The sequence below is a fragment of the Perissodus microlepis genome, chromosome 20, assembly GCF_051167445.1.
Source record: "Perissodus microlepis isolate ML-2025 ecotype Zambia chromosome 20, ASM5116744v1, whole genome shotgun sequence".
Lineage (NCBI taxonomy): Eukaryota > Metazoa > Chordata > Actinopteri > Cichliformes > Cichlidae > Perissodus > Perissodus microlepis.
The window spans coordinates 18,947,488-18,971,753 of NC_140480.1; the positions used below are offsets into that span (position 1 = coordinate 18,947,488).

The 24,266-nt window shown below is 38.0% G+C and overlaps 1 protein-coding gene across 1 annotated transcript in view; it reads left to right on the forward strand.

The window, feature by feature from the left end:
- rtel1 (regulator of telomere elongation helicase 1) overlaps positions 1–20,671 on the forward strand; it is a 42,214-nt gene extending 21,543 nt beyond the window's left edge. Inside the window, exons 9-32 of the mRNA XM_084916356.1 lie at positions 522–678; positions 941–979; positions 1,057–1,132; positions 2,711–2,808; positions 2,923–2,978; positions 3,184–3,255; positions 3,459–3,540; positions 3,709–3,841; positions 4,608–4,721; positions 7,787–7,827; positions 8,871–8,956; positions 10,764–10,841; positions 10,989–11,066; positions 12,385–12,531; positions 12,622–12,737; positions 12,900–13,023; positions 13,450–13,615; positions 13,914–14,071; positions 14,199–14,294; positions 14,673–14,883; positions 17,790–17,927; positions 19,320–19,508; positions 19,601–19,729; positions 20,124–20,671. Coding sequence (XP_084772482.1) covers positions 522–678; positions 941–979; positions 1,057–1,132; positions 2,711–2,808; positions 2,923–2,978; positions 3,184–3,255; positions 3,459–3,540; positions 3,709–3,841; positions 4,608–4,721; positions 7,787–7,827; positions 8,871–8,956; positions 10,764–10,841; positions 10,989–11,066; positions 12,385–12,531; positions 12,622–12,737; positions 12,900–13,023; positions 13,450–13,615; positions 13,914–14,071; positions 14,199–14,294; positions 14,673–14,883; positions 17,790–17,927; positions 19,320–19,508; positions 19,601–19,729; positions 20,124–20,194 — 2,655 coding nt within the window. The 3' untranslated portion in view covers positions 20,195–20,671. The remainder of the gene's footprint in view (positions 1–521; positions 679–940; positions 980–1,056; positions 1,133–2,710; positions 2,809–2,922; positions 2,979–3,183; positions 3,256–3,458; positions 3,541–3,708; positions 3,842–4,607; positions 4,722–7,786; positions 7,828–8,870; positions 8,957–10,763; positions 10,842–10,988; positions 11,067–12,384; positions 12,532–12,621; positions 12,738–12,899; positions 13,024–13,449; positions 13,616–13,913; positions 14,072–14,198; positions 14,295–14,672; positions 14,884–17,789; positions 17,928–19,319; positions 19,509–19,600; positions 19,730–20,123) is intronic.
- Positions 20,672–24,266: the final 3,595 nt, after the last annotated feature.

Below are 24,266 nucleotides of genomic sequence, written 5' to 3' on the forward strand. Positions count from 1 at the left end.
AGCTAAACAACATATTTGGGATTTTTGCAAAGCAACAATCTAAGCATATGTCATTCTTGATTAAAGCTAATTTGTTATGATTATTAATGTGAACACTGTTCTGGAACATGCTCATCATGTTATTTTCATCTATTTACATCTACACGATGGCCACTTTTCCTGACAAAATCTCATTCAGCTTAATGCAACAAATGTAACTTGAGACAAAGGTCTCCTTGGTTGTGATGGTCTAATGCCAGTTTGCTCCACTAAAATCTATGTTTTTGTGGACACAACATTCTCAGACAAACTCTACATTTACATTACCTGTACTATCATTCTTTGACATGTAGTAACCACACACCATTTTCATTTCATTCACCGGGTTTAGGGGTTCTATATAAATAAAGTTACTATTTACAAAAACATTGGTTGCACAGACTTATAATAATGTTTAAAATAAATATTTGTTATTTGAATTATGCTGATAATTACTTTTGTTGATACTATCCCACCTGATCTGATGTCTCTTTTGTTTGCAGGAGAAGACATGTGAAGAATCAACCTCGTTTGATCTGACTCCCTATGATGTAGCCTCGGCCATCAATGCTGTGGACAGGCTGCTTGTGGAGCAGGCTAAAGAAATCAGCCACAAAGACTCTGTGAGTGAAGACGTCAACGTGGAATCCCTCAGCTCTGGTAAGAAAACCTTCGCTTATACACATGTTCCTAACAGAGTTTTCCATCTAATACTTAGAGTGTATAGTTGTTTATGAATGTCATGGTACTTTGGGCTACTTGTATACTTTAAAAGTTTGGATTTACTTCTACTTTACTAGCCTTAGTTTTGCCTTGGCCTTAGTTTCATTATTACTAGTAATTTTAGTTTATTCTTTAGTAAAGCAAGTAAAAGATTGTCAGCTGCAGGTCTTTTGATATTTTGTCTTTTGTTTTGTTTCAGGTTTAAAGTTAGATTTGTCCACCATCGCTAAAATCAAACGTAAGTATTGTGGAGTGGGTCGTCCTGTTGGTTGGTGATTGGAGGTCTTTTTCTAAACTTGTTTTCTGCTTTAACAGAGATACTACTGGATCTGGAAGCTGCCATTGATTCCTATGATGTTCCAAGTGATAAAGGCATTACCAAACCTGGAATGTAGGTGACAGCAGTGCTGAGCAGGCTTTCAAAATAAGAGTGTATGGGTTGCCCATTAATAAACTGATTATACAGTTGTTCCAAACATATGAAAATGAATAAATAAATCTCAAAGCACACTTGATGAGAGCTGGTCCAAGAAAATAATAAATATTGTCAAAGCTTTTCCACCTTCAACAATGCAGGTTTGAAATATGATGGCATTAAAATGTTTGAGTTTTAGCTTCACTAAGATACACACATCCTTACAGAACAGATAAGAACATGTATCTGTTCATGTTTATTTTGTTGGTTCTCTGAATGCCGTTAAGGTCATGTGGAAAAAGAAGACAATGTAAGAGAGAAAGCTTCTAAGGCAACAAAGCCAGACTTGGAGTGCAGTCAGTGTAAAACATCAGTAGGATGAGGGCAAGAAACAAGACTTTAAGTGATGACATCTGACCAGGATGAGAGTAAATTTTATTTTAAAGGCGTCAATTCGTCATTTTTCCAAAACAGACTGTCGGCATTTATTTCCACACACGTCTGAGTCGGTTCTGTTCCATAGAGTATGGTTCAGGTAAGAAAACACATGTCACAGGTTGGTGTGTCGTATCGTTCGTGTGTTTTATGCATAGATTTGTGCGTTTGTGCTTCGTATGATGTCTGTTATGTTTAAAGGCTGTCTACATCCAATTTTCATTCATGGGAATGCCCTGAGAACTTCCTGACATTTAGCACGTGCATTTCCTCTCTAACCCAAAGGTTATATGCAAACTCAATCAGAAATCATAAGTGACACACACGAGTTCACGCTTTGACCCCTGCCTCACTCGGCTCCGCCTCCTATGTACTGCATGTATCAAACAAAAGAAAAATGCCCAAATTAATCTTTTAAAAAAAGGCTAAAACAATGTGGCCTCAAGAAAAACACCTGATTATAACTATTATTATAGATCCATTGGTTCTTATATATAATGATCATATCTATTGGATTATAACTGGAATTTATAGAGTGATTAAGACAAATTGAACATTGGTGACATCCTACATGTTATATAATTACAGAAAACTTTTTCTGCACAACATTGTTGTGCAGAAGGAAAAAGTGAGATAGCACATTTGATTTTTAGCAGCATGAAAAATGCTTTTCTTTTACATCCATATTTGAAATAATTGTCTATAATGTTTTGTGTGAATCAGTGTTAACTGCATACAAAAAACATTTTTAAAAAAATGTACCTTAGTCAATTTAACCGCTGTTAAAATGGACACACAGCAGAACAACAACAAGCTCTGAGTCTGAGATCAGTTTTACTTATATTGTCGTTTTTATCATACTTTATTGCAGGAAACTGACACAAATGTTCCCAAAGTATTTTAGGGTAGTGTGGTGACACTGTGACAAATCTGTGGTTGGAGTCATGTATTTAAAATAAAACAAGAAGAAGAAAGTGGTCAGAGACTGTCTGTGTGGGTAGTCTTTAGACTACCGTGACATAAACCCTAGTGGGGTTCTTCCTTAGGTGGTCAGAGAATGATTCTGAATGTTAACTGTTATAATAAACCTGCACTGCATGTCTCTCTGTTGTGTCTTAGTTTCATCTATGAGGTGTTAGAAAGAGCTCATCTGACCTACAGCAACAAGACGGCAGTCTATGAAGCTCTGGAGCAGATCAGTGTATACCTGGCAGGACGTAGGACACATTATCACTTCATTTATCATCTGTAACATTTGCTGGGTGTATTATACAGATCATCTTAGTGCTACTAAGTAACAAATGACCTGTTTGATGCATGTTTCTCACCAGAGCCCGGAATATTCCTCAATACAAGTGGACTCCAGAAGCTGTCTGATATCATACAGGTACACTTTGTATGGATATTAAACTGTTAAACTGCTTCTTTGTTTGGGTTTTTGGATTGGTCCCATAATATTTGTGTGGTCTACCAGAATTGATTGAGATCATTCAACAAAATGATAGACTTTATTACTATTTATTGCATAAAGAGTAATTATTTAATCACCTCGTGGCGTGTTTGAGCGATCCCCTCTGTTCTGGTGTTTTCAGCTGGTATTTTGTGGTGAACCGTCAGAAAAGGACAGACAGCACCAGATGGAGACCAACACGGCTCATTTTAAGGTGTGTTTTTGTACAGTTGTGTTCATATTGGAACCAGCTAACATATCTTTGCCACACTTGATGGAGAAGTAACTGAAACTGTAACCATTGTTTCGGCATCTTAAATGTTTAATTTCTTTTTTTTTTTTCTTTTTTCTTTTTTTTTCTTTTTTTTCTTGAAATGAAATGACTAATGATGAGCTTGTGTCATGTGTTTGGCTCAGGTTCATATCCATCGGGACACCAGCATTCACAAAAAGAAACAGAGTGTTGACGTGTGGGCTTCATCTTCATCAAAAAAACAAGGTAACGATGCACAGCGTGATGCGTTGGTGGGTTACATGGAGTCACATGAACTGAATGTAATATCATGATATTTTCTTTTTACATTTAGGTCAGAATGTGAACCCTGTTATGAGTGTATGAACTATTTGTACTGTAAGTAAATGTGATTTGTTTCTCTGCATATTGCAGGCAATATTCTGAGTTACTGGTGCTTCTCTCCGGGCTTCAGTATGCAAGATCTGGTGAATCAAGGCGTTCGCTGCATCATTCTGACCAGTGGTACCCTCTCTCCCCTGTCGTCTTTCACATCTGAGATGAGAATGTAAGTTAGCTGTCACTCTGACTGCACAGCTGCACAGTTACATTTTTCCCACCTGAGTAGCAGCTCATTAAAATAAAACAAAAACACAATGGCCTTTATACCTGTTTAGGCTGAACACTGTCTACAGTGAACTGTTCTTAAAATGTAAATCTTTGGTGATTTTTGTAACTCACCATGAAAGTTCATGATTCGTTTTAAAGCCAGAAGTATCAGCATAAAAAGTGGTCTTTAACATGGATAAACCAGGAATGCTGATACATTATGTTGCATTTATCTGTCAATAATTAAGAATGACTCTGACATTAGACAGACCTGTGTTCATTTGTTAGCATCGAAAGGCAGCATAGCACCTGCTGATGAATTACATCTAAAACATGTAACATATAGGTTTTTGGAAAGTTAATGTGTTTTGAAAATGTTGTAACCACACCTGGATTTTAAATTAAACAGTCAGACTGTCCAAACGATTGCATTAACTGTTCAGAGGTTTCAGGCAGTTTTTACCCCTTAAGGGTGTGATTGTCCCCCAACCTGGCAGGTGGGTGGTGTGGACACACAGGTTTGTGAATGTGATAAATCATGAAGCGGCTGGTGTATGACTTTTAAATTGACACCGTAGGTGGATTTAATAACTCGTAACTTTAGTGTATTCACTTGATTGTCAGTGCAGCCCCTAATGAAACAGTGTTATGCATGTATCTGGGCCAAATATGTTTACTGTAATGCATCTCTATATGCCAGTGAGTTTCTGCTCCTGCTGTTACAGAGAATTCCCAGTACGTCTGGAGAACAACCATGTGATTGAGCGGGACCAGATCTTTGTGAGCATCATTGCACAAGGGCCTGATGGAGCGCACCTAAGTTCAGCGTTTGATCGGAGGTCGGTATTCTTTTTTAGCGTATGATTACTTTCTAACAGGTCGGTCAAGTTTTGCCATGTGCCTAAATACAAATGAAGGTGCATGGCAAAACTCATTTAGCTCATGGTAGTCTCTGACCTCTGGGGAAAAGTTGTCAAACCATATTTTTTCTCATCTTTTGATTTATTAGAAAGTCAAGTAAAATCCTGCTGTGTGTGTGGAAGACTTCAACTCACTTTTATATAACACTAGTTCAGGAAAACTGTCTTCTCAAGGCACTTGATATTAGAATGAACACTCCAACAATCAGACTGTTGTGCATTAGAGGTAAACTTTAAATAAGCTGATTCTTATATAGAGCTATTCAGAGATTATTAAGCTAAGCACATAAAGTGGAAGAGTCATAGTAGCAATAAAATCAGTGTTCACAAGACATGAGATTCCAGATTATCTACTTTGTTTCTACTATATTACCAAAAATGAAAACACACTCACTGAAACACACTGAAATAAACAACTCGGCTACATCTGGGAAAAAAAAACAGTTGCATCAGTCAGACAATTGCAGAATATGATCAACTGGAACTGAGACCATTTAAGTACATGGATCCAGACTAACTTGCAACTGCAGCATTTATTGGATGAGACAACTAATGAAATAATTAAATTGAAGCTTTGGCTTGATAAAAACAAATTGTCATTAAATTTGAATAAAACTAAAAATATGTTATTTGGAAATAGCAGTTTAACTACAAATGTTAAGCTTCAAATAAATGGTGTTGATATTGAAAGAGTCAATGAAAATGGATTTCTTGGGATAATAATAGATCAAAGACTTAACTGGAGAGCTCACATAAGATATATTCATTCCAAAGTATCAATAAGTATTGCAATACTAAACAAGGCAACGCAGGTATTAGACTGGACATTACTTCTGCTGTTCACTGGTTTCACCTTAATTAAGTGGTGGGATTAAATAAGTTTGCATTTCTTCAACTTCTTTTTGATATCTAACTGAATCTTTGCTAAATGAACTTTTGTATTTACATATATATGATCAAAATAAAAATTAGCAAGCAAACAGAACAGCAGGTTAAACTTATTACTTATTCAGACATTCTCATAGATGCAAATCTGAAAGTGCTGCTGAGCCTTCACCTGTTCAACTTGCCTTTTATATTAAACCAGACATGGTCAGAACTGCTGTCTCTTTTCTCCATCATAGTTACAGCTTTCCTTGCTAATGTATTAAAGGCATTATTAACATTATTAACATTATTAATTTTTCACATACTTTGGTACGTTTTAATTTATGTTTATTTTTAGATTTGATAAAGAAAGCACCACTTTGGCTTTCTTGTCCTGACAGAACACTACAGTGTTCAGTATATCAGAACGCCAGTGATGAGTTTAAAGCTTTTGAGGGAATCAAAGTGTTTGTAAGTTCAAGCCTTGGTCACAACCAGTCCAATGGACAAGGTGACAATGCAAACAAAAAAAGAAGCTGCTAAGGCAGTCACACCAGGACAAAGGAGATCCTTTTATTGTAATTCTAGAATGCTAGCAAGGAAACACTATTATAATAATAATAATAATAATAATAATAATAATAATAATAATAATAATAATAATAATAATAATAATTTAAAAAAAAAAAAAAAAAAAACCAACTACCAGATTTATGGTTAGGATATACAAGAGAGATACCTGGAAGCTAGCAAGCATTCTGGAAACACATGAGTAGCTAAGATATTTCAGGATACACACAAAAAATGAAGGGAGTACAAGAGAAATGGGAATTGAGGAAAAACAGAAACAAGCTTGCTGTCTGTGGTTGGACAACAGGTTGTCCTTGCAGGAAGATGAGTCCTACAACGACAAGGACAATAAAGGCTGTCAGTGGCATTGAGCTATTAGATCCACATTCACAAGAAGGAAAGATCAGTGTCGCCGCAGGATACATAATAAAGAGATACATAACACTTATACTGAACCGGGTCAGGGAGATGTATGAAAAATCCTAGGAAAAAAATCCAACCTTATTTCCTGTTCCATAGAACGTGTTTGGTTGATAAGAGTTTAAGTAACTCTTGGTTAAATCGAAATTGTAACTGGAAACTGTTATCTTATTATGAAAAACCTTTCAATATAGTGCTGATTCATTTGTAAGACATTAGACAGTTTTTGTCTGTCTGTCTGTCTGTCTGTCTGTCTGTCTGTCTGTCTGTCTGTCTGTCAGTCAAAATAAAAAAACCCTGATTTGTTAACCCCTTAAAACCAGTGGGAGCGCTCCTGTAGGGTTTAGGTCAGACTTTTAGATCAAATTACCATAACTCTTAAAACAATGGGGCAATCAAAAAATTCCAGCAGTTTCTGAAAGTATCACCTTTTTCAGTTATATTAGGGTCATTATGGTAATCCCAGGCAGGGCACCACATCTAAATCTCAGCAAACAACACAGAAAACAACAAACAGCAAAACGGTAAAAAAAAAGAACCCAGATGCCCAATAAAATGTCAGTTTTCTGTAGAGCTTCATCACACTCACTCCCTCTCTCTTCTCTCAACCAACATTAGTCTTTTGGGACTGCTGCAGCACTGTGCCTGGGTTTAACGTTATGACCCAAATATCATTGTATCGCTGCTTTCAGGAACCACGAAGATGTCTTTCAATTGAACAGATGGGACAGGAGTTACAGATGTTGAAAAACCTGTCTGATGCCAGCGACAGGCTAGGCTTTAGAGGGCTAAAACAGGGGGTGTAATGTGTTAGAGAGATGTCCCTCAGAGGCACCCATACACTTTTCAATTTATGGAGGATGTGTCACTAGGAGATAAGAGCTGTTGTGGCTCAGTAAACAATGATGCTCTAAAACAGGGCTGGGGAACTCCAGGCCTCGAGGGCCGGTGTCCTGCTGCCTGATCTGCCTTATTTGTATGACACAGACAATCCCTTAGCAGTAGCAGTTGGTGAGAGTGGGAAGGAAGAGCTCCTTTTTTATATGTTACCTCATATATATTTTACTGGTTCTGACTTTGAAGTTGTTACTTGAGTGCTAAACTCAAACTGTAAATTTGTGTGGCAGGTTTGTTCCTGAAAACATGGCGTCTTTAGGCAACACCGTTGGTAAGATCACAGTATACAGCATGGAAATCCTTTGATTGTGCTAACATCACCAACATTGTTAACTTTTAGCTCTGTTGTTCATGGTGATGTCATATTGCTTATTACCTTTTTGATATTGTGTTTAAGAGTAGCACTTTCTACTACAGCTTGGCAATAACGGGGTCATAAGGTGGAAACAGAAGGTACTCTTGTACCTGTGCCTATGAAGAAAAACCAATGACTGATAAGAATAGCAATATATTGATTAGACTTAATAATACTACTAATACTGGCTGATGCTGTGACATATATAGGGCTACCACGATTAGTCGACTAGTCACGATTACGTCGACTATCAAAATCGTCGACGACTGATTTAATAGTCGACGCGTCGTTTGAAGCTTTGTAAGATCACAAAAGACCAGGAATAAGTAGTAGGACTTATAACCTTATAAACAGTACATTTGCATAATGACTGAAACCAGCAACACTGAGGAACAATGAGCGGTCATGATTGTCTTGACCACTGATCAACAACCAACGACCAAATTAACACGAGCACCATCATTAAAATAGTGATAAAAACAATCGCACACTTGTCTTCAATACTTTTGGCAATATAGTGTAGAAATAGTAATATGTTATATTCAGATGCACAGATATAGGAATTTTATTATTAGCAGGTATATGTCATATATGATATATATCATATTGCCAGTATATTACTGTAACTAATTGGTTTTGCCTCATAGGCATACGTTTTTCTATGTTATTACACCCAATTTTGGCCCGTTACCACAACTCGCCTATAACCAATGTTGATACGAGGTAAAAAATAAAAACTGCTTAGATATTATTCTGGTGATTAAGTTGTAGTAATTTGCTATTTCCATATTATTACATTCTTGGCCTTTAATGTCTCGTTATTACCACATTACTGCTGAGCTATCATAGGAAGTGCTACCATGTTGGATTGTATATGGAGTGTGAAATCTTTGTTTTGATTGTGATATATATTTGTAAGTTATACTCACATATATTTGTAACTTGTGTTCTCTCCTCAGCTAACCTGAGCCGTGTGGTTCCTCACGGACTCTTAGTATTTTTCCCTTCCTTCCCTTTAATGGAAAAAACATTGGAATTCTGGAAAGTAAGTGGAAAGTCAGCAGAGTCACCTGTGGAAAAAAATAATAGTTTGGGGCGGTGTTTTTAGCTTTTCTAGTGACTTTTATGTTGATGTTTTTTGTTTTCCCATGAACTATATTTTGTATTTTCTAGCAAATTAGAAATCAATTTACTGGAAATTTAATATGGAGACGACTATGCCAATGCTTCTGCTACTGGTTGACTTGTCAGCAGCCAATAAGAGGTAATGGGATGTGTGACAATTGTGTCACACATCCTGTGGAACCAGGACCCCAGTACAGGAAGTCTGGATCAGGTCTCTCTGTTTAAATAGTCCAGTCTCTGAGCCTACGAGTATTAAAAATTGCAGAGAGCTTAGATGGAGCCAATTGATGAGGGGACTTGTCCAGTTCCAACTGCCTCTTAGCCTCCCGATGTCTACTCTGCCTACCCGAAAAACCGGGGCTGAGTAGCCTTGCAGTGCAGAACACCTCACTCAGGAGGCATCCTTGTAAGATGCGCAAACCATCTCAGCTGGCTCCTTTCGATGTGGAGGAGCAGCGGCTCTATTCTGAGCCCCTCCTGGATGGCTGAACTCTTCACCCTATCTCTAAGGGAGAGGCCAGCCACCCTTCGGAGGAAGCCAATTTCCGCGGCTTGTATCCACGATCTCGTTCTTTCAGTCAGTACCCACAGCTCGTCACCATAGGTGAGGGTAGGGACCACCAGTAAATTGAGAGCTTCGCTTTTACACTCAGCTCTCTCTTCACCACGACGGACCTGTACAGCGTCCGCATCACTGCAGCCGCAGCACCAATCGTCTGTCGATCTCCCGCTCCCTTTTCCCATCACTCGTGAGCAAGACCCCGAGACACTTAAACTCCTCCTCCTGGGGAGTGAGAAGCGCTGGGAATGAGGTGCTGATTCTCATTCCCAGCGCTTCTCAGTCGAACCATTCCAGTGCAAGCTGGAGGCGATCACCCGGTGAAGCCAACTGAACCACATCATCTGCAAAAAGCAGAGATCAGATTCCGCGACCATAAAACCAAATAATCAGATCACTTGAACTATACTTTTTCAGTTAACCTACTCGGAGCTAATGCTGATTCTCTTCTGATCTTTGAGAGGAGAGGGTTTGAGGAGAGAAAGAACCAAAGAATGTTAAGCCAAATTGTAAGTCCATAGTTTGGGCAGCAGTTGATCCCTCTGGCGTCTCTGCTGGAACTTTCAACTGTGAACTATGAGATCCAATTTTTTTTATTTTACTTTATTTTATTTTATTTTAACTGCTCATCTTCTAGATGACAGATGGAAAACCCTTTATTTGTTCTGCACTACAGTATTATACTTGGTTATCCTTTCTCCCACCTCTCTTCCTGGATGTCACATCTTCTGAGGTGATGTCTGGGCTCACACCCATTGTGGCATCCAATCACTGTTGTTGGCATTTAATCACTACACCTTACCATCCTCCCTGTCTGTTTCTCTCTGTGACCTTACTTCATCATGATTTTAAGCATAGTTTAAACTTCCAAATCACTTTAACATTTTTTTTATTTTCTCATCATTATTTCAATTACATAAATACTTCTTCTTATACTAATTAGAAGCTAAGAATTGCTTTCTGAAGTGTGCAAGAAATACATAAGAAATGCATATTAAAAAATAGCATGTAAAGATATCAAAAGAGTTAATCATTAAGTCAAAAGCCTTGTAACCTGTATGAACCAATTTATTTATGTTACGTTTATGTTACTCCGCAGTCAAATGAATCATTTATAACAATCTAAGATGCTGCTGTAAATCATTTCCTGCATGTGTGTCATCACCAGGCTAACGGACATGCAAACCGCATTGAGAACATAAAGCCTATGTTTGTTGAACCTAAAGGGAAGGGCACCTTTAATGACGTGAGTGTTTTTTAGGTATCTAATCACTTGGCTGTAAACCCCTCTATTCACATTTTCACATCTAAAAATATTTCCTAAGTTGTTTTTAGTAAAAAAAGAAAAAAAAAGTAAAGATCTGATTAAACTTTAGCCTCTGTCTATTCCCAGGTTATTGATGGTTATTACGGCAAAGTCAATGATCCAGCATCCAAAGGAGGATCCTTCTTTGCTGTGTGTCGAGGGAAGGTGAGGAGGCTGTCCATGAAGTCTGTAAAAGTCCTAAAATGTTTTCTGTTATCATGTTTCACCTCAAAACTTCAGCTGTATACAGTGAGTATGCAGTTGTAGACAGAAGTTTACGTACACTCATCGTGAGCATGAATGTACAACAGGCAAATCATCCCTCTGTATACTTGATAGTCGGCGCAGTGTTCTTAGGTTTGAAGGCCTCAATTTTACTCGTCCAGTCCAGTTTTCATTGTCTGTGAAGGTTTGTGAAGTCATCCAGGTTATCATAGTCTAAGGAGCTTGGAAAGAAAAGCATTTGACCCTAGGTGAAACGTCTTCAAGCAACTTAAAGAAGTCCAGACACTTTTCTTTCCAAGCTCCTTAGACTACCTGCTCATTGTCAACAACAACACAGTCGTTGTCTTGTTTGTCCAAAAAACTTTTCTCGAGAAATCATTTGGCTTCTCTGTGTGGGCAGCTGCAAATTCTGTTGGTGTTGAATATCCTATTTTCTCAATCTGAGGCTGACCGTTTGAGTCTCCTTCCAGAGCTTGATAAAGTGGTGAGACATCTGAGTAACTTGTATTTACTTAAAATAGTTTGAACTGATGATCTGGTAATTTGCAGTTCAGAAATGTTCCAATTGACATAAATCTACAGTTCTCATTATTAGCTCTTTACTGAGTTCCTTGGATTTTCATATTGTTCTGAGTATTGGTCAATCCAGACAAATCTTGTAGTTGTAATGGATCATGATCACTAATGAGTTTATAGGCCTTGACCTCATCAAGTTAAAAGACTTTATGAAAGATTTTAGCAGATGTATGTTAATATTTGAGTTTATGCTTTTGACCCAGTGCGAATAAGAGAAAATCTAAATTAATTTAAAGTTGTGCACTCAATTTTGTGAAAGTCATAAGAGATGAGTGCTGTAACATCATTCCACCCTGAATAAAGCAGTTGGAAGAAATCATTAAAAGCCCCAAATAATCATGACTTTTATACCAAATAAACCTCTGACCACACCTGTATATGATATTCAAAGGACATGTTGACACGAGAGGACAAGGGTGCCAAAGATGTGACATCATTTTTTTTTCTTTTGTTGACAGACTGCATAACTACACAATGTTTTTGTAATGATGGCTCGTGAGTGTGAATGGTTGTCTCTCTTTGTTAGCAGTTTTATTGCTTTTCCAGGGTGCACGCTACCTCCTGTTCTGTGATGCTGGGACTAATTGGATAAACATTTAAGAAGATGCATAGACAGATTTTCTTTCATGTTTGTGTAGGGTTACACAAATAGCCGTTCTGTAATGATATCTTCTTGTGCTAGGCGAGCGAGGGTCTGGATTTTGCAGACACCTATGGTCGGGGTGTCATCATCACTGGCCTTCCTTTCCCTCCAAAGAACGACCCTCGAGTCATCCTGAAAATGCAATTTTTGGATGAGATGAATCGAAAGAAAGCTCCAGGGCTCAAGGTGAAAGAAAATTAACTATTGATGTACACTAAAAAGTTGCTCTGTCGTATTACGGTAGTTGGATCTCTCTGTCTTTGTGCGTGTGAACAGTACTTATCAGGGCAAGACTGGTACAAACAGCAGGCTTTCAGAGCTGTGAATCAGGCCATCGGTAGAGTGATTCGTCACAAGGAAGACTATGGAGCGATCTTCTTGTGTGATCAGAGGTCAGAGCTGGTTTACTTCAGTAACATCACATCAGAGGGAACATCCTCCACTATACCACACAGCAGCACACAAGCTTCAATTAAGTGCTTCGGTCACCTTATTTATTATTTATTGATGATAAAAAAAATGATTGTTAAACTAAAGGAAAACTTTCCCCACAGATTTAAAAGTGCCGATGCCCGGGCTCAGCTTCCATCGTGGGTGAGGTCGTATGTGCGCCTCTGTGACAGCTTTGGCAACGTGGTCCGTGATGTCTCGCAGTTCTTCAGGATTGCACAAAAAATGGTGAGTTGCGGTTTATACAATGCAGCAAATTCTTGCATTATTCAGTTTTGTTAAAGAACCAGCTCATAGTACTGATTCTGATCTGGAGGGAAGGTTGTTTTTTTTTAAGCAGTGAAAAAATGGAAAACTTTTTGATTTAAAACACAAAAAGTGAATAATTACCTGAAGTGTTTCCATTAATGGCTATGACACTGTTTATCGTGCTGAAATATAATTTGATGTCAAGTGTTTTCTGTGAGTTTCTGTGGAATAAAGGTGAAGATAAGGGTTTTTTTTAACACCATGTCAGCCTTATTACTTTCATAATAAATGTCTACTAACATATCTGCCAATGTTTATCTGGTTTTCATTCATTGCATGTGCAGTAAAGGTGTGTAGACACTTAGTTACAGTTTATACTCACAGTTTGTGCATTATACATTTAAGAGGCCTGTGGTTGAGAAGAAGGCTCCAGCAGACAGCTGTGCGACTGTGTGTTCATCAGACACTCAGTCCTCCAGTTTCACCTCTTGCTCCTCCTCACAAATGTCTCACACCCAGAAGGCCAAAGTGCTGGACACCTGCCTTCCCAGCCTGAAGAGGAGGAGACTCAGTGAGTACACAGATGATGGATGTGGTTTGATGTTTTGCTATTAAAGATGAAGGTGTTCTTTTGCTATACTAGATACATTTAGCAAAGGGTTTCACAGGAGTGTCTTTAGAATTCATTATGCAGTTGAAATGTAGAAAAACTACAGTAGAAACACAGAGTTCAATAATAAATGGTAGAAATTCAACTAAGAGCCAGTTAATCCTAAACCTACAGCTGGAAGCACTAGTTTTAAAATCTCCAGCTACAGCTGCTCTAAAGTGAGTCCTTGATGAATTTTAACCCTTGTTTTTGTGGTCAGATGAGAACAGTGGAGCCAGTGGAATGGCCAGGATCTGCCTTGAGTATGAGAGTGAGGTGCAGGACAGTCAGAGGAGACCAGCCAACCTGCTGGATGCTTTGGAGCAAGGCAACCACGGCACTGGAGAGGACAGTGATTTTACCATGGGAGAGGAAAAGGTAGCTCGTTTTATTAACTCACATCGTGTGTGTGGGGGGGTGGGGTGAGGTGGAGTGGGGGTGGGGTGTTACACTATAAAACAAAAAAGTTTAAATACCACATTTTCCACTTGTTTTGCTTTTGAAGGCAAATCATTTGTCCACACTGTCTCTTCAATACGATAAGAGGATGGAGGATGAGTTGCGGGGTGGAAAACGTAAAATCAAGTTGGTCCAAGAACAGGTAAGTGGTGTTCTAAACAACACACAGCTGGACTCGGTGAAAACGTCTTTTCTGACTGTTGAAAGTTGGGGATGAATCGTTAAAGTTTAAAGGGTTGGGATAATTATGTTTATCTGTGGCCTGCTGTTAACTGAATTTGAACTTTTAAGCAAATATTTATCTAATAAACCTATGGTGCACACACCTGATGAAAGTGCAGACAATTAGTAAGAATGATGTGAAGAGGATGAAAACTAGAAAAGCTGTTGGTCCAGATGACATACCTGTAGACGTACAGAGATATGTAACAGAGGGCAGTGAACTTTGAACCAGATTGTTTAACATCATTTTGAATTTACACTGCTGCTGAGATTATCTTTTCCTCCATGGTTATTGAAGAAGCCGAGTGTCTCTGAGGATTTGTCTGAAGAAGGAAAGGCGAGCAGGGCTAAGAAATTCCTGGCGGACATGAAGAAGTCCCTGAGTCAGGTCAGCTTTGACCGCATCATACGGGCTCTGCAGACCTACAAAAAGACCGACAACCTGGATCACCTGCTGACTGAGACAGCAATTTTAAGTGAAGACACTAATACTCAGAGTCTCCTCCATGGTAAATCTTCTGCTCTAATAAACACAAAGCGACCTGAACATTCAGACTCGTATCTGAGCCTCAGTGTTGCATGTGGTAGCACTGCATGTTGTGTACTGATACTACAAGGTACGGCAATACACTGCTATTAAAACGATAAAATACCACACATAGTTAACACTGAAGAATGACAGTACGCTGCCACCTATAAAGTATACCTGCTTTGCAGACGTCTGAACTCTACAGAACACGTTTTCTCAATTTATGATTAGTCATTTTACGCTCTTTGTAAAATGTGTCTAACTAGTGCAACTATTTACAAATCCGTTAAAGTCTTTGCACTCTTTTCAATAAAGTGTTTTAAATTATTTTAATATGTATAATTAGTATGTTTTAAAACGTACACAGCACGATAGTTTGAATATGTGCAGAATGCATTGACAAGCAGGGTTTCTATGAAAATCACATTTTCTAAACTGCAACGTTCAGGTTGTTTCATTTGATATACAACTTACTGTGGTCGAGCACAGTGCAAAATTGTAAAAGTTGTGTCTCTGTTCACATGGTAAGGATGAGATAAGCTTTAATTCAAAGGGTTTAAGTATTGCTTTAACTGTTAAGGAATTATAACATGCATTTTCAGAAGCTCAAAGTAGTTAGACAAACCAACATAATTTTAAATAAAGATTGTTTTCAATAACTGGGTGAAAATCTCTTGCAGTCAATACAGTGCAGATCATAGTCGGTCAGTATGAGTTTTCAGCCTTGTGTCTTACAGAGATTTCTCTACAATAATAGAATCGTTCTTTGTAGTTTGCCCTGTTTTTTCACAGTAGTGTAAGAACACCTCACCCAACGTTACTTTTGAAAAACTGAACATTTCATTTATTTATTTATTTATTTCATTTATTTATTTATTTCACACTTGGTACAACAGATCAAACAAACCAACCACACTTTCTATCAATAAAGCACTACAACCATGTGTGAAAAGGAGCAGGAAGAAGAAAATATTCTTATTAAACCCTGCCCCCTATCTACAATCCAACTTATATTACAAGTGGGCACCAAAAATCAGGGAACAAACTAATATTAACATTTCTCTCCGGTCCTAACCCAAACCAAACAACAAATTTACAATCAGAATATACCACTCCACATAGTAACAAGGAGAAAAATAAAATTAAAATAAATAAAACAAAAAATTATAATGGATCCTTTTTCAATGAACTCCAATTTCATTCGCATTCTTCATATTGAGTTATCGTTTTAAGCATGTAACACTTTTTAAAACAATGTAAACTTATACAATTCTTTAAATTATACTGAAGAGAGTTCCACAGTTGTATACCCCTAACCGTTGTACTCATTAATCTTTGTGTAGTCCTAGCTAACTGATGCTTAAAATAAAATTTCCTTCTGCTATCTTCTCCCCCTGAACACATTAAAAATACTCTTTGTAACTTAAAGGGCAAAATATTATTTTTAGCCTTAAACATAATTAATAGTGTCCGTAATTTCACTAAATCTCCTAATTTTAATAATTTTGATTTTATAAATAATTTATTTGTATGTTCTCTATATTTAACATTATGAATCATTCGTATCACTTTCTTCTGTAATAAGTTTAGGGGTTTTATAGTATTCTCATATGTATTCCCCCAAACTTCAACACAGTAACTAAAATATGAGAAAAACAATGAAAAATATAAAATGCGCATTGTTTTATAATCTAATAAATCTCTTACATTTCCCAAAATATAAATGCTTTTAACCATCTTCTTTCTAATATACTCAATATGAGATTTCCACGTCAAATTTTCATCTACTATTACACCCAAAAAACGAAATTCAGTAACTCTTTCAATCAATTCTCCATCAATGGACATAATGACTTCATCCTCCTTTAGATGATTGCCAAATATCATGAATTTCGTTTTTGTCAGATTCAAAGATAATTTATTTACATCAAACCATTTTTTTAATCTTAACATCTCAGAAGTCATAATTTCAACCAAATCTTTCAAATTCTCTCCAGAGCAATAAAAATTTGTGTCATCTGCAAATAAAATAGAATTTAACCTTTTTGATACGTCACAGATATCATTAATATATAAATTAAAAAGTTTAGGTCCCAAAATAGAACCTTGAGGAACGCCACATACAATCTTCAATCTTTCAGAGGTATTGCCGAGATAATGTACATATTGCAACCTATTTTCTAAATAACTCCTTAACCAATACAATGCCACTCCTCTCACACCATAGTTATACAATTTAGAAATCAAAATAGAATGTTGTAACGTATCGAAAGCTTTTTTTAAATCAACAAATACCCCCACTGTATATTTATTATTATGGGTTGCAGATGAAATATCGTCAATGAAAGTCAACAATGCTAATGCCGTTGATCTATTTTTACGAAATCCAAATTGATTTTCATTTATTAGTTGATATTTTTCAATAAAACTATCAAGTCTTTGCGCAAAGAGTTTTTCAAGCACTTTTGAAAACTGTGACAAAAGAGACACTGGCCTATAATTGTTAAAACTATGCTTATCTCCTGATTTATATAAGGGTATCACTTTTGCCACTTTCATTAGATCAGGAAATACTCCTGATTGTAGCGAAAGATTAAAAATATAGCAAAGAGGAATACTTATACAATCTAAAGTCTTTTTAATTATAACCATGTCTATACCATCACAGTCAGTAGATTTTTTATTTTTAAAATTTTCTACAATTGCTACTATTTCTTTTGTGGTAATATCACATACATAACATAACTGTCATCATTATTAGTCTTGATATCTACACAGGAATAATATCAATGTCAAAGTCATGATTTCAGTATCAGGGCACCACATTAACAGTGTGTTAGTGCAAAACAGTTTGTAGTTGACTGCTGTTGCTGCCGTGTGTCACAGGCTTCTACCAGTTTGTTCGCCCACATCACAAAAAGAGGTTTGATGAAAATTGCCAGGAGCTGACAGGGAAGGGCTGTGGATACAAACCTGATCACACTCTGTCCAACGATGAGAAGAAGACTGTAATGCTGCAGAACGGTATGAAACACAATATTCCATTTTAAACATGAAAAACGAATTCCAGGCCATACTCGGCACAGATGTTCCTGTACACTATGCCGGCCACTTGGTTATGGCGTTCCATGTATGCCCTGCTAGCATCTTGCACCCTGCTGTTATGTCCTGGATTGTCTCAGGGGCATCTTTACACAGCCTGCACCTGGGGTCTTGCCTGGTGTGATAGACCCCAGCCTCAATGGATCTTGTGCTCAGAGCTTGTTCCTGTGCTGCCATGATTAGTGCCTCTGTGCTGTCTTTCAGTCCAGCTTTGTCCAGCTACTGGTAGGATTTCTGGATGTCAGCCACCTCCTCTATCTGCTGGTGGTACATACCGTGGAGTGTTCTGGCTTTTGTTTGTTGTCTCATCCTGGACTGTGGTGCTGACACTCACAGTCCCCGGCCTCCTTCCTTAGCTTAGCGTACCGCCTCAGGGTGCTGGACTTGGGGTGAAACTGTCCATGCATAGTCAGGAGCTTCCTGGTCTTGATGTCAGTGGCTTTTATCTCCTCCTTTGGCCAGCTTATTATCCCAGCAGGTTATCTGATCAGGTTTTGATAGCCCAGATCTTGTTCTTACTGTTCAGCTGACTCCTCAGGACTTGCCTGACCCTCTGCAGGTACTTGGTGGTTGCAGCTTTCCTAGCAGCTTCTTCATGGTTCCCATTTTCCTGTGGGATCCCCAGGTACCTGTAGCTGTCCTCTATGTCTGCAATGTTGTTCAGTTCTGACTACCTTCCCTCTCTTTGTTACCATCCGACTACACTTCTCCAGTCCGAACGACATTCCGATGTCATTACTTTAGATCCTGGTGGTGTGGATCAGTGAATCGATGTCTCGTTCATTCTTGGCATACAGCTTGATGTCATCCATGTACAGGATGTGGCTGACAACTGCTCCGTTCTGTAGTCTGTATCCGTAGCCAATGATCTCACTGAGGGGGTTCAGGCCTATGCAGACCAGCAGCAGGGACAGAGCATCTCCTTGGTAGAGCCCGCACTTGATGGTGACTTGTGCTATGGGCTTGAAGTTGGCCTCTAGTGTTGTACGCCACATTCCCATTGAGTTTCTAATGAAGGCTCTTAGGGTCCTGTTGGTCTTGTACAGTTCTCGGCATTGCAGGATCCAGGTGTGGGGCATTGAGTCATAGGCCTTCTTGTAATCAATCCAGGCAGTGCACAGGTTGGTGAGCCTGGTCTTGCAGTCTCAGCTGACTGCTCGGTCTACCTGTAGCTGATGTTTTCACCTATTCTCTGCATATCATGCTGCATTTTTGTCAAACAGTAATGATGTTTACTTGATACATACCCATACAAAAAACTTGTGTCATGTAATGTGTGTCAGTGGTGGTTAAGCATAAAACTATGTTGATCAGGTTCTACATCAAAGAATGAAGTCCACACTACCTTTCTGACTGATGTGAAAAAAGCTCTTGGGGCAGAGAGATCGACACAGCTCTTTCAGGCTATTCACACCTACAAAAACACAGACAACTATGAAAAACTGGTGACCACGGCAGTGAACTTATTCACTGAGAGAGATGAGAACTTCGGCCTTCTTGTCAGTAAGTGTTCTTCCAGATCATGAGATGTTCTCTGCTATCTTCCTGTAAATGTTTATGGTTTGAAACAACTTTCTTGTGTTCCTTTTCTTAAGGATTTGGTATGTTTATTCGTCCTAACCACAAGAAGCAGTACAAAGACATGTTGGATGGCTTGATAGGTCAGCCAGTCTCTGCTCCTGATGTTCCTGTTATGATTGAGGAGCAGCAAGAACAACCTGAAGGTAAATCCCTGTGGTTTAGAAAAGTGTGCTTTACCTTGTGACTAATCATTCTCATTCATTCAGTTTTATTTATATGGTGCCACTTCACAATATACTGTGGGCATATAACTTTACCCACCCCGCAAAACTGAATATTCAGTTCTCGTTTAGTTTTTTATTTTTCGGTTTCTGTCAGCGCCTTAACACATGACAGATACAGATAACTCTTTATTGTTATTGCACAGTCATACATAGAACAACAGTACAACGAAATTGGAAACTTTTTTCCATGTGTCATCCTGTTGTGTGTTTGATGTCATGTTTTTTTAAGTAACGAAAAGGATTTTAAATAATAAAATGAACACGACATCTGACTTATAAAAATTTCCTTTTGCATTTTTTCTTTGTTTTCCAGCTTCGCTTTTGTCTCCTTTGAGGTCCCAAAGCAAGATTTCCAGTTATTTCTCAAGCAGCCAAAGAAGATAGAATGCAAGTGAATACTAAATGAATGGTCCAGAATTCCTTATTGAGTTCAGGGTATCATAGTTCAAACTAACGTGAGTTAAATTTCTGTCTGTTGTCTTCAGTGACCATCCCAGGAACAAGTCTGTTCCTCTGCTGAGTAGATCTTCTTTTTTTAACTTGTTCTTGATGTTTGATGTTTTGAATGTAACTGTAAAGAAATTAGCTTTTTTCCATGTGATGAAATGTAAATCTGATATGGATAAATAAAATCTTTTTCATTTTTTAAGATAATTGAATTGATGAAATATTCTCATGACCTGAGTTTCATTTGTATGTCCAGCAATGCTCGAGTGTAGCTTATTGATTTGTAAACAAGTCATACACCAATGAAAATAATTAGTATTAGCATTACATTTATAGAAAGCGGAGAGTGCCCCCAACACACACACACACACACACACACACACACACACACACACACACACACACACACACACACACAGTTTCACAAGAATAAATCAGATCAAATCATGCCTAACATACATAACAAATCATTTGTGCTGCCTGTCTGAACTCTACATTCCTTCCTGGCTGAAGAATTAAAATATTTCTCTGCATAGTTAAGTAAATATTTCCTATGTTACCAAAAATATTTGTTATTAGCTGAAAATGTCAAGTAGTGGAAGAATTTTTTTCAAATCATTCTATTAGGAAAAGAATCAGGAAAAACACTGTTACAACTCAGTACACTTAAAACTGTATTATTGTAAAAATGCAACATCAAATGGACTAATGTCACTGCTGCATATCTTTGACACGTGGATTGAAGTTGAAATCATTTAAAATATTTTATATTTAAATTCCAGAATCATATTGGATAGCGTGTGTGTGTGTGTGTGTGTGTGTGTGTGTGTGTGTGTGTGTGTGTGTGTGTGTGTGTGTGTGTGTGTGTGTGTGTGTGTGTGTGTGTGTGGGGTTGTCGTCTTGTGTGTGTGGTTGTCGTCTAGTGTGTGTCTCTCCAAGTATATATTAATTTTAAAAATCAGCTTAATTACAAGACTTGAGCAGCGTGACATTAAGTGTCCATATCTGCAGGTTGGATTAAACATGTTTAAATGTATTACTTTCAGTCCACCAAGTAATTTGTCATAGACGTTAATCTGTGAGTAATCACACACTTTGTTAACAGGAGACAAAGGTTTATGGAAGTATATTTATGTCAAAAGTTGTACATGAGAAAAAATCTATTCAGTGTTATTTATACGGCACCAAATCATAACAACAGTTGTTGTGGACTTCGGGAGGTCCAGACCAGGTCCACTGCCAGTTCAGATAGAGGGAGAGGAGGTGGAGGTGGTTAACACATACAAGTACCTCGGGCTGTGGGTGGACAACAAACTGGACTGGTCATGCAACACAGAGCACCTGTATAAAAAAGGCCAAAGCCAACTGTACTTCCTCAGGAGGCTGAGCTCTTAACATCTGCAGGAAGCTCCTGAGGATGTTTTACCAGTCGGTGGTTGCTGGAGTACTGTTCTATGCTGTGGTGTGCTGGGGGAGCAGCACAGCAAAGAATGACTCATCCAGGCTGGAGAAACTAATCAGGAAGGCTGGCTCTGTGGTCGGCATGAAGCTGGACACTCTGGTGGCAGAGAAAAGGACACTAAAGAAACTGCTGGACATTATGGACAATATTATATTATATATTCTGTATTAATATATGTGTATATGTGTATATATGGTATATTTATGCTTATATCCTTACTCTCATTCCCCTTACTCTATCTGTAACATGCAACTTCTGTCGGTGCTGTGCTACTGGAAACTGAATTTCCCAGAGGAACCCACCCGAGGGATTAATAAAGTTTCATCTAATCTAATCTAATCTCTACTAATGGGAAACGGGCTTTAGATCCATAAATGACACATTCTTCACTAATCAGGATAGTTGGAAAGCTTTCTTCTTTATAAAGGAGCAATACATGTTTTTATTAAACATTTGAACATAATACAACACAAATTCTTGCAGAGGATACAAAGTCAGAGAGATACAGTTGAAAATGACAAGTACACGTAGAGCGGCTGCAAAAAAATGACGTACAAGCAGAGTGCAGCAGCCAGCACAACACAAACATTGGGCCCTACACTCTAGCTTAAAAGCGAAGGACCCACTCCTGAGTATCATAGTATGAACCATTTTGAATTGAGGCCAGTAACTCACATCCATCCCATCATTTCCTGGGTCATCAATGTGTGAAGTAAGAGCAGACTGAACAAAACCAACACTTCTTAGTTTTTTTTCTAGTTTTGCTCTTTGCGCTGAAGTGACTGATAACTGGCAATGAGGTGTCCAGTTTCATGGCATCAGGACCAAACTGGGTTTCCTGGGTTCAGAGGTTTGCAGAACCTTCCTCCCTTTGTTTCATCACAGCCGTCCTGTTGTTCTGTTGGCCCACTGAGAGCGACTTCATTTCAGAAACATCAGGAAGACTGAAGCTAATCTCCACTGTAGGCCTGCTCCAGAAGATGGACAAATCCAGGACTTTATGATCGCGACCTTTGTTTGTGTGATGTGAGAAGTACTCCACATCATTATCAGATAAAGCACAGAGGCTCTGCACTTTTACATAATGATGTTATATTCAGTCCTGTAAAAAGTTATATGTTTATTAATATGTAATATCCTCCCTGGTTACTCTGATATGCATGACTTGGTGGTGATGGTGAATAACATGCCATTAGCAAAACACAGTGTGAAAGAATTCCAGATTCCATTTTTAGTTCAACAAACAAGTGAAGACCTTTGACCTTACATCGGGTTTGATTTAATGCTTTAGGAGGAAATATCATGTCCTCTTTATGCAGCTGACTGCATTCAGGATGTGTCCTGGATGAAATGTGGGAACACCAGATTAAGGACGATATTCCAGAAGGTATCTGTGATGAGCAGATCCCGTATGAGCGTGTTGGCATAGACCTCATTGGAACATTTCACCAGAGTGTACAGGGATATAATTTTGTAGTAGTTCTAGTGAAAACTGCAACACAATATCCTGGAGCACTGCTGGTGCACACCATTTCCACAAAGTGTATGGCACAGGCACTGTTTCAGGTCCTCTACCGAGTCGGTATCCCGAAAGAGATCCTGGTTGACCAGGACACTTTGTTCATGTCTCGCAAACTAAAGGAATTACTGGGCATTAAATTTGTTTGGATTGTTGTGATTTGGTGCTGTATAAATAAAACTGAATTGAATTGTTTCAACTCAGACTGTAGTATCATTGTATGAGCTTCGTGTTTAACAAGCATAAATGTCATCATAGAATTTCCTCCGTGCTCCTGCAGAGCATATCTATTCCTGTCACCAGCACATAACGTTTGTGATTTTTTTTTAATGATGAATGCCCCACAGCTGTGCACAAATACAGTGTTCCAAACCAACCTCATTACCCCCCCCCCCCCCCCCCAAAAAAAAGGAGACTCACATATAGCTCCTATATAAGGAATAACAAATGACAGCTATCATTGTAATAACTCTGTCTTAGTTTCTGATACTCTAAGTATCAGAAAGTGATGGACTGATGTGTTTACAGACAGCATTTTAATCATGATTTTAAAGGCTGTAGGTTGCAGTCATCACTTGAACACTGTATAGAAATGTAAGGGCTCAGTGCTGATTCTTATAGTTGCATCTGCTTCAAACTGTAAGAAACATGCAAAACATCGCAATACTAAAAACGGTCGGCAGGTAGGAAGCACCAGGTTAAATCTATATTTTAATTTGGAATTCGAAAATCGTTTTTGAAAAGATGTTTTTATTGAGAGTTTAATTCTTTGTTTGTGAATTTTATTTTCAATTTGAAATATTCAATCAATTTTGAAATATTGAATTATAAATAGTGCTTTCATTTTTAATTTAATTATTAAATAATAAAATCATTTTTAACAAATGCATGTATTAACGCATATTTTATTGCACAATTCATTATTGAAGCACAAAACTGTTTATTTGATCCGCATGACTCTTCTGGTTTTCTGTACTGGCAGCTGATAAGATACAAAGGCAGTCACATGACCTCACGAGATTGTCATT